This window comes from Ceratosolen solmsi, unplaced genomic scaffold, assembly GCF_000503995.2.
Source record: "Ceratosolen solmsi marchali unplaced genomic scaffold, CerSol_1.0 scaffold6, whole genome shotgun sequence".
Classification (NCBI taxonomy): domain Eukaryota; kingdom Metazoa; phylum Arthropoda; class Insecta; order Hymenoptera; family Agaonidae; genus Ceratosolen; species Ceratosolen solmsi.
The window spans coordinates 16,602,888-16,616,788 of NW_011948414.1; the positions used below are offsets into that span (position 1 = coordinate 16,602,888).

At 26.4% G+C, this 13,901-nt stretch overlaps 1 protein-coding gene across 1 annotated transcript; it reads left to right on the top strand.

Annotated features, from left to right (window-relative positions):
• Positions 1-1,784: 1,784 nt before the first annotated feature.
• su(r) (dihydropyrimidine dehydrogenase su(r)) lies at positions 1,785-13,234 on the top strand. The gene is made up of 16 exons (XM_011507278.1): positions 1,785-1,844; positions 1,936-2,046; positions 5,128-5,460; positions 7,006-7,314; positions 7,567-7,890; positions 8,285-8,495; positions 8,566-8,750; positions 9,093-9,308; positions 10,021-10,185; positions 10,497-10,649; positions 10,981-11,101; positions 11,875-12,137; positions 12,220-12,396; positions 12,535-12,762; positions 12,842-12,999; positions 13,083-13,234. Exons 1-16 carry the CDS (start codon positions 1,794-1,796, stop codon positions 13,153-13,155), a joined length of 3,078 nt encoding a protein of 1,025 aa, XP_011505580.1. The 5' UTR covers positions 1,785-1,793; the 3' UTR covers positions 13,156-13,234.
• Positions 13,235-13,901: the final 667 nt, after the last annotated feature.

The following is a 13,901-nucleotide window of genomic DNA, read 5'->3' on the forward strand; positions in this document are numbered from 1 at the left end:
GCCCTATTTTCTGATTATAAAATGCTTTGTATTATTCTTACAATTAATTTCGGTCTTTTTAATCACGTCAGATCTGTGCGAATTACTGAAATATTTTCCGCTTTAATGTTAATTATTCAAACGAAATATATATAAATAATTTTGAGTTACATTTATTTTTCACAATTTATAGGCTAAAGCTTTACGATGGACGATCAGAATAAACATTTTTTTTTTTTTCACTTTCGCATAATTGTTATACTCGTGTAATATTACAACATTGTTAATACTTGTTTAGACTAAAGATATTCTTTCCATTTTAGCTGTGTGTATTAAATTTATCTATACTTGGTTTATTAAATATTAAATTTATCTATACAATAATTGGCCAAATATAATAAGAATATGAGAAATAAAATAAAATACATAGGACATATTGTAAAAATACATTGTAAATAATTATAAAATGTATTGTAAAAAAAGTTTTCTTCTCTTTTCAAACATTAAATATATATTTTATAATAAAAAATATACGATAAATTGGAAATTTATACACGCGCGCACATATATATATATATATATATATATATATATATATATATATATATATATATATAGGTGATAACATAATCCGTTAAAACAATTAACAATTTTAAATATTATATTCAGAAAATATAATGAAAAGAAATATGCTATTGCGATTTAAATATTTCGTGCTTTCAAATTAATTAACATTATTTGAAATAGTTGTTCAAGAGATAAAATTGTTTTTATTTACGGATAATCAACAAACGCGCGTCTAACTTCCTTCATACTTGCACTTAAGCATTCAATTTTATATTTTAATTGTTTGTCACAAGTAGCAGAAGCACCGATGTTTCATAATCAATAGCTTTAACATACTCAGCGCGAATATTCAAATTCAAATGCACAAATACACGATGAATGACGCATGAAATAACGTAAGAGTATGTTATTAATATAATATAATAATATTAATAGTACATATGTTGCCACATTGTATATAAAAACAATACGCTCCATAAATGATGTGAATTATTTATAAAATTATAACAAGCGGGCGGCTTCATCATCTGAGCTAATCGATTAATTTTAAAGTTTTTCGTGAAATAGATACTTGAAAGTTGCCTAAGACAGGTCGTATCGTATGTACTTTCGAATTCCGTATGTCACTCTTAAATTGAGTTTTGCAAATGAAATTTATCACGATGGAGCAAAGTGAAAGACGTAAGCTTCTATTTCACGTAAGAAATTTAATACGGAATGTTGGTTAATGTTTAATGCTAGTTGATCACCACTGTCATGTTGAAACTTGCGTTGTAATTCGGGGTCACTTATCAAACTTTCTTTGTGCATGTGTGTGTGCGTTAGGTCGCGCGCTCAGTATACATTGGACAATCGTCCAAGCTAGTAAGTTATTATAGTTTCTCGAGTGTACAAAACTTCATACTGTAAGGCAGAGTAAGTTACTTCGGTTATATTCAGTCACAATTGGACATTTTATTATATAGTTCAGTTTCTTATATCGTTTTATCCGAAAATTTTGCGCATGCAGACGCTCGTGTAAACTAGAATTTTCGACGCTTTCCTTTATGTAGTAATTGTTATATGTAATTGGTGTAATCGGTCAATTTAATTTTGCTAAGAGAAATTTCTATTATATTTCATTTTAAAGTGATCTTTACGAATGACCATCACATTCCTCTTAATTAAAATATTTTATTGCCAAGATCGAAATTGATTAATTAACTGAAGTTAAGTTAAAAAAAAAAAAAAAAAAAAAAAAAAAAACCATGGCTGGCTCAAGTTCATTAATGATTTCTAAAGATATTCCAGATATCGAAGTAAGTCAATTTTGTGCATTACCTTGTTCAATAACAATATATTGAACATGGATATACGTTTTTGTTAAAAATTTCATTTAATTTTTTAAAGAATTTACTTAGTATTAATCCGAAATTAAAATCTTATACTACTGTTGTACCGTCAACCGAAACCAAGAAAAATAAACAGCACTGGAAAAGAAATATTCACTCCAAATGTGACGTAAGTGTTACATACAATATTATTACACTTAATATTATAGTTAATTACTTTCAGGTGAAGGAAAAGTGTTGTGTATAAAAATATAGCAAAGGCATTCATAATGTATGTGACATTATTTTACTTCGAGTTAATTTTAATATTAGTTGATATTTAATATTTAATATTCAATGAATGTAAAATTTCTTTAATTTGTCGTCTTTAATTATTCTTATTACGAATGATAACGTATAATATTCCTGAATCTCGTAATTATATAATCAGATATATATATATATATATATATATATATATATATATATATATATATATATATATATATATATATTTTTTTTTTTTTTTGAATATATATTTTTTTTCTTTTCTTTTCTCGTTATTTACTTTTATGAAATACTGTTTTATGTATTTTAATTTTTCGAAAAGGTTAAATTAAGTTTTTTGTTCTGCGTAAAAGATTAAATATATATATCACAAAAGGTTTTATTGCTGATTAGAAAAATCATAACATTTCAATTTCAAAGATTATGATTTATAAATAGTCTTCATTAAACGTAGATTACACAATTGTACTTAAGTTATACTATGTAAATAAATTAAAATAGTGCTTAAATGTATTACTTTATATATTATATCATTATGAAACTTTGTATTTTTTTTTCTTTATGTAGTGAATTCGTTTATAATACAATTTGATTTAGTGTGAAGATATTAATTAGCCTGCTATGATTTACAGATAATTAATCAAAAGTACTGTAATATATTTCTTTATTTTAATTATACTACGTGCGTTGCAATACCAGTAGAGAATACAAAATTTAATTGTCAGTTAGAATTGGCTATTTAAATGATAAATAATTTGTTTATCACATTCATTTATACAAAATCAATTTAATAAATTAATTGTAAATAAACAGCAATATAAAAATCTCATGAATATATAGATCGATGAACTTATACTGTACACGCGCGCACGCACGCACGCACGCACACGCACGCACGCACATACACTACAATTTTATGAATAATAGATGTATTTAGTATTGTAAATTTAATATTTATAACTTTTATTTACATTTTTTATAGCTTTTACTATTTCGATACATCATTATCGGTATCTTTAAGCAATTCAATACATCAGTTTTGTTTTAAAATGAAATTTTTTATATTATTCGTTACATGTAATTAAAAAATATTTTATAAACTATTAAATTTGAAAATATGTGAAACTATCTTAAAATTAGTATAATCATATAAATCAATATTACTTCATTAAGACGTATAGGCAATAATTAAATAAAAATAAACTTATAACAAGTCATGCTTTATTTAGTATTTACAATTTTCTAATGCATAAGATTTTTATTTACAATAGTTAAAATCACTTAATAAATAATATGTATACACTTAACCGAAAAAAATGTTAAAATAAATTATACAATTACAATCAGTTATACCAAATTTCTTTCCCTTTTATAATCATTACACAATATTTTTTAAATTAATTAAATTATTCACTTCAATGATCTTAAACATAAATAAAATTCATATTGATGACATTTTATTTAAACGTAAATGATTTAAAATTTTTTACAGAATATGTTAGAAGAAACAGTTATGAAATTCATAATAGGAATTATACCTAAAAATTAAAACAATTGAAATTTTATTGCTAACAGCAGGATATCTGTCTTGTGCAACAATTAAAAATATCTGTTTTTATGTATTGAAGATTATAGATTAAAATTTTGTAAGTCTTCTTTTTTATCTATTTTATATTTGGATATAAAAAATAATCGTTAATATTATAGTAAGTATAACAAATTTTATTAGATGAAATAGAAATACTATTATTAGCAATGTTTTTAATCAATTGTTCATAAGTTTTAGTCTCTAAATGTTGTAATTTTCAAAATTCAGCAACAAAAAAATAATAAGATATTTGAAATTTTGTAATACCTATATAATTCTGAAGTTTAGGTAGTTACATATATTTTTTTATTTATTATTTTAATATATTATTTTCAAAGAAATGTAAAATTGATTGCATGAAGATAATGTGAAATATAATTTATATATTATTGTTTTTATTTTTATTATCATTATCATCATCACCATCATCATCATCATCATCATCATCATCATCATCAGCAGCAGCAGCAGCAGCAGCAGCAGCAGCAGCATCGTCGTTATCATCATCGTCATCGTCCTCGTCATTACTATTAAACTATAATGTTAATCATTATAAATTATATTTTATGTTTACGCACTCGTAAACAAATAAATATCACACAAATAATGTGATTTATATTTGATAAAACGAATGAATTCTATTTTATATTTATTTAATATAAGTATAAAAAATAATTGATAAAATAATAGAGAGCTTAGTTAATTTAAAGTTAAATAGTTTTGAAATTACATGGAAGAATTAAAAAAAATATATATATCTTCTTTCTTTCATGTATCGTGTAATTATTTTGCCAAATCTTATCGCGATAACATATCGATTTAAATCTTATACTAAAATAATAAAATTTATCATCTGATTTGATTATTGTACTTTAAAGAAAATTCTGATGAAATTTTTAAAACAATAACTATTTACTTTATTAATTCAACTAAGGGCATGAGATTAGTTTTATTGGCTGAAAGGGCAATTCCCAAAGATATGAATAATTTCATAAATATTAAATCATACATTATTTGACTGTGACTTTGGCTTCGATTATTAATCATTTATATTTTAAATTATATTAAATTTGTATGTATTTAATTTTTTTTTTTTTTTTTTTTTTTTTTTTTTTTTTTTTTTTTTTTTAATATATTTATTTATGTCTTTGTGATATGTGTGGTCAGACATATCCACTTAATTATTTTTACAATTAATTCATAAATTTCTTTTATTCGATCACATGGATTGATAATAAGATGTCTAAATCCTATCAGGATTCCTCGTCAGTTTTACAAGAGCCTGTCAAATAAAATTAACAACCGAATTAATTGACCGACCGTACTTCAAGGTTTACTATTTAATGTCCATACAGGTCGAAGGATTATTGTAATTAGTTTAATTTATTTTCTCAGACCTGTATTCCTTTAAAAAACAATTTCGACGACATCAAGCACACGACTTTGAGTGAACGCGGAGCTTTGTACGAGGCGTCACGATGTTTAAAATGCGCCGATGCTCCTTGCCAAAAATCGTGTCCTACGCAATTGGACATCAAGTCCTTTATCACCTCGATATCAAATAAGAATTATTATGGAGCTGCAAAAGCCATTTTCTCGGACAATCCTCTTGGGCTAACCTGTGGTATGGTTTGCCCAACAAGCGACCTATGCGTGGGAGGATGTAATCTATTCGCCACGGAAGAAGGACCTATAAATATCGGTGGTTTGCAACAGTTTGCTACAGATGTAAATAACATTTTTACATTTAAAAAATAACAATAAATTGAAATTTATTAGTTATTCGTAATTTTAATTAATTATAATTAATATTAATATTGACAGTTATGTCAAATTATCGGTATTCTTTAGTTGAATATATGAAATATATTCAATTTCATATATATATATATATATATATATATATATATGAAGGTTTTATAAAAAGTTATTAAAACTTTCGTAGGCTTACAATATTTTATAATTAATATTCTATTCAGTTGCATCAATCTCCTAAAATAATTTTTTTAACACTGAGTTTAATACCGACAATTTACTAAATTGGCTTTTGAAGATTTTTCGGGACACGTTATGTGCCTTAAACATATTGAATACAGTAAAGGAAAATTAAGTAATATTTATAATCAATTAATCTTTTAATTTAACTTAAGAGCATAAAAATATGCGTAAATTTTTTTAATTCGATATCACAGCGGCTCTTATGATATATTCCAACAAATTTTAAATTATTTTATAATCATTGAGTTAATGAATCATTTAAAAATCATAACAATATTATTACTTATAATTATTTTGTAATAATTTTATGTGAACTTCTCATCGCATATGATAATTCTATTTCGCAATTTACGTTTAATTTAAACTTTCATTAGCCTCTGTCAGTATTATATTAATGTCCTACTTGACTTTACTTTTTCAAATAAAAAATATTAAAATGTAAAAATGATTAGATAAAACATTTTGCCGTTTTTTATTATTAAAGAAAAACTTTTGTCTTAACTACATTCAATTGATGATAAAAATATATATTTTCTAAAATAGTTTTTTGAAAACAAGTTGAATATTATTTAATGAATATAATCTTGAAGAGAAAAAAAAAATCAAACTTATATAGCAATTTACACAGTAATTAAATAGACATTAGAACAATGTTATCGATGCATGTATTTTATGACAAAATATACATCATAATATTGATTTTTTCTTTATTTCTTTATTTAAAATTCTTATCGCATTTTATTCGCATGATACTCCCATTTCGCTCTTTTAGGATTAACAAGAAAAAAATTTTAAAATATTATAACTACAAAATTTTATAATTATATAATAAATTGAAAAATGTCTGATTTCAAATTTCATAAATATTTTCATATTACTTTTGTAATATGTTGTTATCAGTGTGCACTATTGCATCTATTAAAGTTATTATCCATCCTTTTTGTACATATTATTCTTATAAATTACGAATATTTTTAGCACCGAATATTTTGCTTTTTTAGCAGAATTATTCTACCGTGATGTTCTTAAAAAGCTATTAAAAATATATTAAATATATAATTACTTGAATTTCAGAGTTATTCTATAAATTAATTTATCCATTAAAATGATAAATTTTCTTAATTAATAATCACTAGCTAAGGCAATTACTTTTGAATTTAGTATATTAAATAATCCATATGACTGTCTTTAACGTTCCATTTCGCGTAAATATTCCATATTTAATTTTTCTTTAATTTCTTTATTAATTTTTTTTTTTTTTTTTTTTTTTTTAAGATATTTAAGCAAATGAACATACCGCAAACAAGAATCCCAAACCAAACAGTACCATATTCGGATACAAAAATTGCAATGATTGGTTGTGGTCCAGCATCGTTATCGTGTGCCACATTTTTGGCCAGATTAGGGTACGAGGATATTACGATATTTGAAAAAGAAAAATTTGTCGGTGGCTTGAGTGCTTCTGAAATTCCACAATTTCGCCTTCCCTATGACGCGGTATCCTTCGAAGTGGAGCTCGTGAAAGATTTGGGCGTTAAAATTGAATTCGAAAGGGAATTATCTGAAAATGACATCACTCTTCAGGTCTGTACTGCACAACGTCCGATATGTAATTATAAAAATAGAAATGAAAATTTTTAATATTCTTTTAAGTATAGATGAAAGGAAATCTTATTTACTTATTATTATGCCAAAATCTCTCGAGTATAAATAAATATAAAAGAAAATTCATTTATAAATGAATTTTTATGGTTGTTTTAGATAGTAGCTTGAATTTTCTTTCCATTAGGCAAACAAATGAAGCATTGAGCTTCTTAATCTAATGTTTTTGTGCAGAAATTGAAAGATTCCGGATACGAAGCTATATTCCTAGGTTTTGGGTTGCCAGAGCCTAAGACCATTTCGATTTTCGAAAATCTAACTCAGGAAATGGGTTTCTATACATCAAAAAATTTCTTACCAGCTGTTTCTAAGAGCAGCAAGCCCGGTATGTGTGCCTGCAAAGCCACTATATCGCCAAATCTTTATGGTAACGTAGTTGTTCTTGGCGCCGGAGACACTGCATTCGATTGTGCAACATCGGCTTTAAGATGTGGAGCCAAAAAAGTTTTTGTCATTTTTCGACGAGGATTTACGAATATTCGCGCTGTTCCTGAGGAGGTAAACGAATTTCTTGACAAATACCATTCAATATATTAATAAACTAATACATAGTTTAATGTACAATTTAATTTATAATTTAATTTATACAAACATAAATTAATAGTAGAGTCTCATTCGAAACTTTTTTTTTTTTTTTTTTTTTTTTTTTTTTTTTTTTTTTTAATTACAAAAGAAAAGAAAACAATTTATTGATAAGGCGTTAAGAACTTTTAGATAAAGCAACAAAATATTTATGTTTGCATACTTATGCGCAAATATTCCTTTTATAGTAATTTGCTAATTATTTAATGAAATGAAAGTTATCATCCTATGTTCGTTATAAGTAAGCCAAAGTCAATTTATTATTAAAATTAATAATTAAATAGAAAATTGTTGAAATTTAAACTTGTAGATGGAGTTGGCAAAGAATGAAAAGTGTGAATTTATACCTTTTGCATCGCCTAAAAAAGTCATTGTCAAAGGTTCAAAAATTATTGCAATTGAGTTTCATAGAACAGAGCAAGAAGAAAATGGAGATTGGAAGGAAGACGAGGATCAATTAATTAGATTAAAAGCTAATTTTATAATATCGGCATTTGGCTCTGGTCTTTACGACACTGCCGGTAATTATAATTTCAATTATTAAGATAATTATGAAACGTAAGGATAGCTCGTAACCGCTAAATCTGATAGTTAAGAAAGCCTTGGAGCCAGTAAAACTTAATAAATGGGGTACGCCGGATGTTGATGCCAATTCGATGGCGACTTCTGTTCCGGGTGTCTTTTGTGGTGGCGATCTTGCTGGAGTTTCGCAAACAACAGTAGAGTCTGTTAACGATGGGAAAACTGCATCTTGGTACATGCATAAATACATACAGGTATATAGGTAAATTTTAAGTAAGATTTACTGAAGTGAAGGTGAAGTTTCGAATATAAATAGGCAATCGATAAATACATTTTTTTTTTTTTTTTTTTTTTTTTTTTTTTTTTTAACGCGAAAAGCACAAGCTCACACATCGCTTAATACCTTAAGCTCCTTTAAACAAGAAATGCGTATGCACGATTCTTTTAAAGTTTGACTGTCATTATTTATATTAAGATATTATTAGATACTGAAAAAGTATGGATATAACGCCAATAAAGAGGGGAATTTTTTTATTTTAATTTTTGTACATTTCGATAAAATATATGTGAAATATATAATTTGAATAATCGCACAGGAACAACATGGACTTACAGTGTCGGCAGAGCCGCAGCTGCCGAAATTTCATACACCCATCGATGAAGTTGATCTTAGCGTTGAAATGTGTGGAATAAAATTCGAAAATCCGTTTGGTTTGGCATCGGCACCACCGGCAACGTCCTGTGCAATGATTCGTAGAGCTTTCGAGAGTGGGTGGGCTTTTGCCGTGACTAAAACTTTTAGTTTAGATAAGGTAATTCGGAATAATTTATATATATATATATATATATATATATATATATATATATTTTTTTTTTTTCTTTAAGCAACAATTAATTTGAATTCTAATTATTGTAACAATAATAGCTATGATCATTTAGCGCAGGCTACTTAATAAAAAATGTTTACCGTACTGATTTTTCATTTCCGAAATTCTTTATGAAATAAAGAAGCAACTATTAAATTCAATTATACTAATAATAATAACGCGTTACTTATCATAAATCATGGATTTGGAAACCAATAATTTCATGACAATATACTTTCATCCTAGTTGGATTGATAATGAAAATTGAAAGTTTATAGCCGATTATGTTTAATGGATTATGTTTAAGAGAACATTGCATTGTGCGTCTTGTGTATTGAAAAAAACACATCGATCGACATTTGTTATGTGCTTTTAACAGTAACGCATTCAATAAGAAATTCCATAATATTCTTTCTCCTAATATAAATAAAGTGTAAAAAGTACGTAATTAAATAATTTTCTATTTTTCATGGAATTTTTTAATAAATTATGTATTACTTCGATATATCATTTTTATGAAGTAATTACATTTTATTAGAAACAGAAAAATAAAAAAACAAAACAAAAACAAAAACAAAAACAAAAAAAAAAAACAAAAATGAAAAAAATATCTTAATGAAATAAAGCATACGCGTGAGAGTTGAAATTATGGTTTTAGGATTTAGTCACCAATATTTCACCTCGGATTGTTAAAGGCACGAGCGATGGCCATCATTACGGTCCAGAACAAAGCAGTTTTCTCAACATTGAACTGATTTCAGAAAAAACAGCTGCTTACTGGTGTAAGGGTATAGCAGAATTGAAAAATGATTTTCCATCAAAGGTGATGAATAAAAATTTCGTTTATTAATCAATAATCATCATAATTTTAATAGCGATAAAATTAATGATCGTAAAATTGTAATTATTATTATTATCTATAATACACAAATTAATCAAATTCTTATATATATATATATATATATATTGATATTATTGTTTTTACGTAGTTTTAATTTTATTTATAGTGGATAAAAGCTACTTTTATAGTTTCTTCGGTAAAAAATTTTATCTAAAATGATGCGTAAATTATGCAAATTGCGTCGATGAGCAGAAATAATGTATTTTTACAAAAAGTTTTGTTGTTCATTTTAGGTGTTGATTGCTAGTATAATGTGCACTTATAACAACGAGGACTGGGTACAACTAGCACAAATGGCACAAGCTTCGGGAGCAGATGCATTGGAATTGAATCTATCCTGTCCACATGGCATGGGTGAAAGGGGAATGGGCTTGGCTTGTGGACAGGTTCATACATTGATATAAATATGTTTTTTAACTATCGATAGATGTACGATTAAGAAATTCACAATGAATTGATCGTCACATGGATGAAACTACTTTGAATTATGGATATTTTCATTGCGAGAGCTTACAATCCAAGTAGATTCTTTGCATATCTATTTAAAATTTACTATCTCCATATCATAATGCAATGACATTTTTTCAAAATAATTGCTAAAAATGATTGCTAAATTAAATAAACTATTTTTCTACTTTTTTCTTTTTTCTTTTTCTCAATTTTTCTAGCTAAAATATTATTGAACTTTTAAATTGCTACGTAGTGTCTTCATTTTAGGATCCGGTATTAGTAAGAAATATTACTAGATGGGTTAGAGAAGCCGTACAAATTCCTTTCTTCATCAAATTAACGCCTAATATAACGGACATTGTTTCTATTGCAAAAGCCGCTTACGAAGGTATTGTTTACGAATTTTAATAAGGATGAAGAGACTATTGTAAAACTTCTCTAAATTTTAATAAAATCACCATTTAATACAATTAAACTTTCCATTAATTTCCATAATAATTATAATATTTTACAAATGCTGGAAATTAGACTATTCAATTTGTTTTTAATGAAAGAATAATAATGTTCATATAGTTATCTACAAAGATATTGGTTGAATTTTTAAAGAAAAGTCTGAAAACAATATAAGTAAATATGTTGTTATTCTATTTATTTATTTATTTATTTTTTTTTAAGTATTACAATATTCTGCATTTTATAAATTACGTTTATTGAGAAATCAAAAGCGTATAAAACTTGAAGAAGAAACAATTATATAAAAAGATTCCTGTAAACGATTTATTATTTTATATTTCTATCCAATTTAAATCTAAATATTTATTATTTTAACCATTTATCGATAAAAGATTTATATGATAAAGATATTATTAATACTACTGTGAATGAATATAAATATTATTAACACTTTTTAAGCGTGTGCTAGAAAATTCTATATATATATATATATATTCTTGTTTCTTTGTATTTATTTTTAGAGAGTTCGGGAGAATTTAATGAATTTTATTTATTATCAATTGACTACAATTGAACAATATTTATTATCTAGTTCTTTTATCCCTTATATATATATATATATATATATATATATATAAGCCTCCAAAATTGCTCGACAGTAACGAATGCAAAAAAAATAAATACACATATATATATATATATACATAGGTCAGGCGGATGGGGTTTCCGCTATCAATACAGTGCAAGGTTTGATGAGCCTCAAAGCTGATGGGACACCATGGCCTGCTGTCGGAACGGCGAAAGCCACAACCTATGGTGGCGTTTCCGGAAATATGACACGACCCGTCGCTCTCAGGGCAATTTCGAAAGTGGCGAAAGAGCTTCCAAGTTTTCCGATCATGGGTATCGGCGGTATTGATTCCGGTGAAGTTGCCTTGCAATTTCTTCAATGTGGTGCTACGGTTCTGCAGGTAATTTATCGCGTTAATAATATTAATTGACTATAATTTTAAAAAATGTCTCGTTATGTTTAACTGGCTTCCTGCCCCGTAGGTTGGAAGTGCAATTCAAAATCAGGATTTTACGATCGTGGACGATTACATAACGAGCTTAAAAACTTTGCTGTACTTGAAAAGTGTAGAGCACTTGAATAGTTGGGATGGTCAGAGTCCACCGACTATAAAACACCAGAAAGGCAAACCCGTTTCATTTCAGCATGCCTTAGGAAAGGTTTACCTATCATTTTATTATCAATAATAAAATAATAATAACAATTATAACGATAGCCATAACAGTATTGAAAATTTAATCTTTGTTATATATCACGTCAACGAATACAATTGAAATATTTTTTAATTAAATTATCAGAACGTACCTTACTTTGGGGAGTATCAAAAGTTACGTGAAAAAATCTCTTCGGAAATTAAGGAAAAATGTAATCTGTCGGAGATTGACTTGATAAAACCAATAAGACCGGCAACAAAGCCAATCAAGTCAATCCCTACCATTAAGGATATTGTTGGAAAGGCATTGTTGCACATTGGTAGCTACAATCAGCTTGACAATGTCAAGCAAGTAGTCGCTCTTATCGACGATGTACGTACAATCATTCAATTTGTTCTTATCTCGGATTTTCTTTATATTTATGGAACAATATTTTTCATCTGCTTTTTAGGATATGTGCATAAATTGTGGAAAATGTTATATGGCATGTGCCGACTCTGGCTATCAGGCGATTACATTCGACTCGGAGACTCACATTCCCAAGGTTACGGATGATTGCACTGGTTGCACACTCTGTGTTTCAGTTTGCCCGATCATAGATTGCATAACGTAAATATCACCAATAAATATATTTATATCTTCTCGTGCTCTTTCACAGCACGTTATCTAATTATTTGTTAATATGACCATAGAATGGTACCGAAACAAATTCCGCACAAGATAAGCCGAGGAATTCCACCCAAAGGAGTAGCAATACAATTGTGATTACGAGTGCTTTAATAATTGACTTTTTTAAACGTAAACTTGTAGATTCATTTAAATTAAATAAAAATTTAATAAAATACGTCTTACTTAATTTCATGCTTATTTTGACGAAGATAATTTTTCTTATTAGCTTGAAGAAATTATAAGAGCGTGAACGAGTTGTCTAATGAGACTATGTCTTTAAAAATTATATTATTAATCAAATCGATGTAATCATGGCGAAGAAATGGAAAAAATTATTTTTTTTTATCAATATTTTAATATTTATTTACTAATTGCGTTAATGTTAAACGTTCAATGCAATATCAGTCGCGAATAAATAGTATATTAAATTATAATTAAAGCGATGCCAGTAAGTTTATGTGAAAAGTTTTTTGCTTAAGAAAATCCTTGTGTTGTCGAAAGATTATTTTTAGAAGAAAAAAACAAACGTGTTATAAGGAATTTGGCATATACATTTTATTCTGCTTATACCATACATATTATCACTCCAATATACAATAAAGTGTTTTTATTTTATTTTTTTATAAATATAAAAATTTAAATATTGCCTAACTATTATAATTTGATTTGATAAAATAATGGAAACAATTATTAAAATTGCTATATAACAAATATATACAGGCGTGTGAATTTCACACAATATATAAAATTTTGTAAAAGTAAAATATTTTTATATAACGCTCCAGTTTTAATAAATTATAACGCCGCAATAGAATGATTTATTTTTAATACTTTTGTTTAGA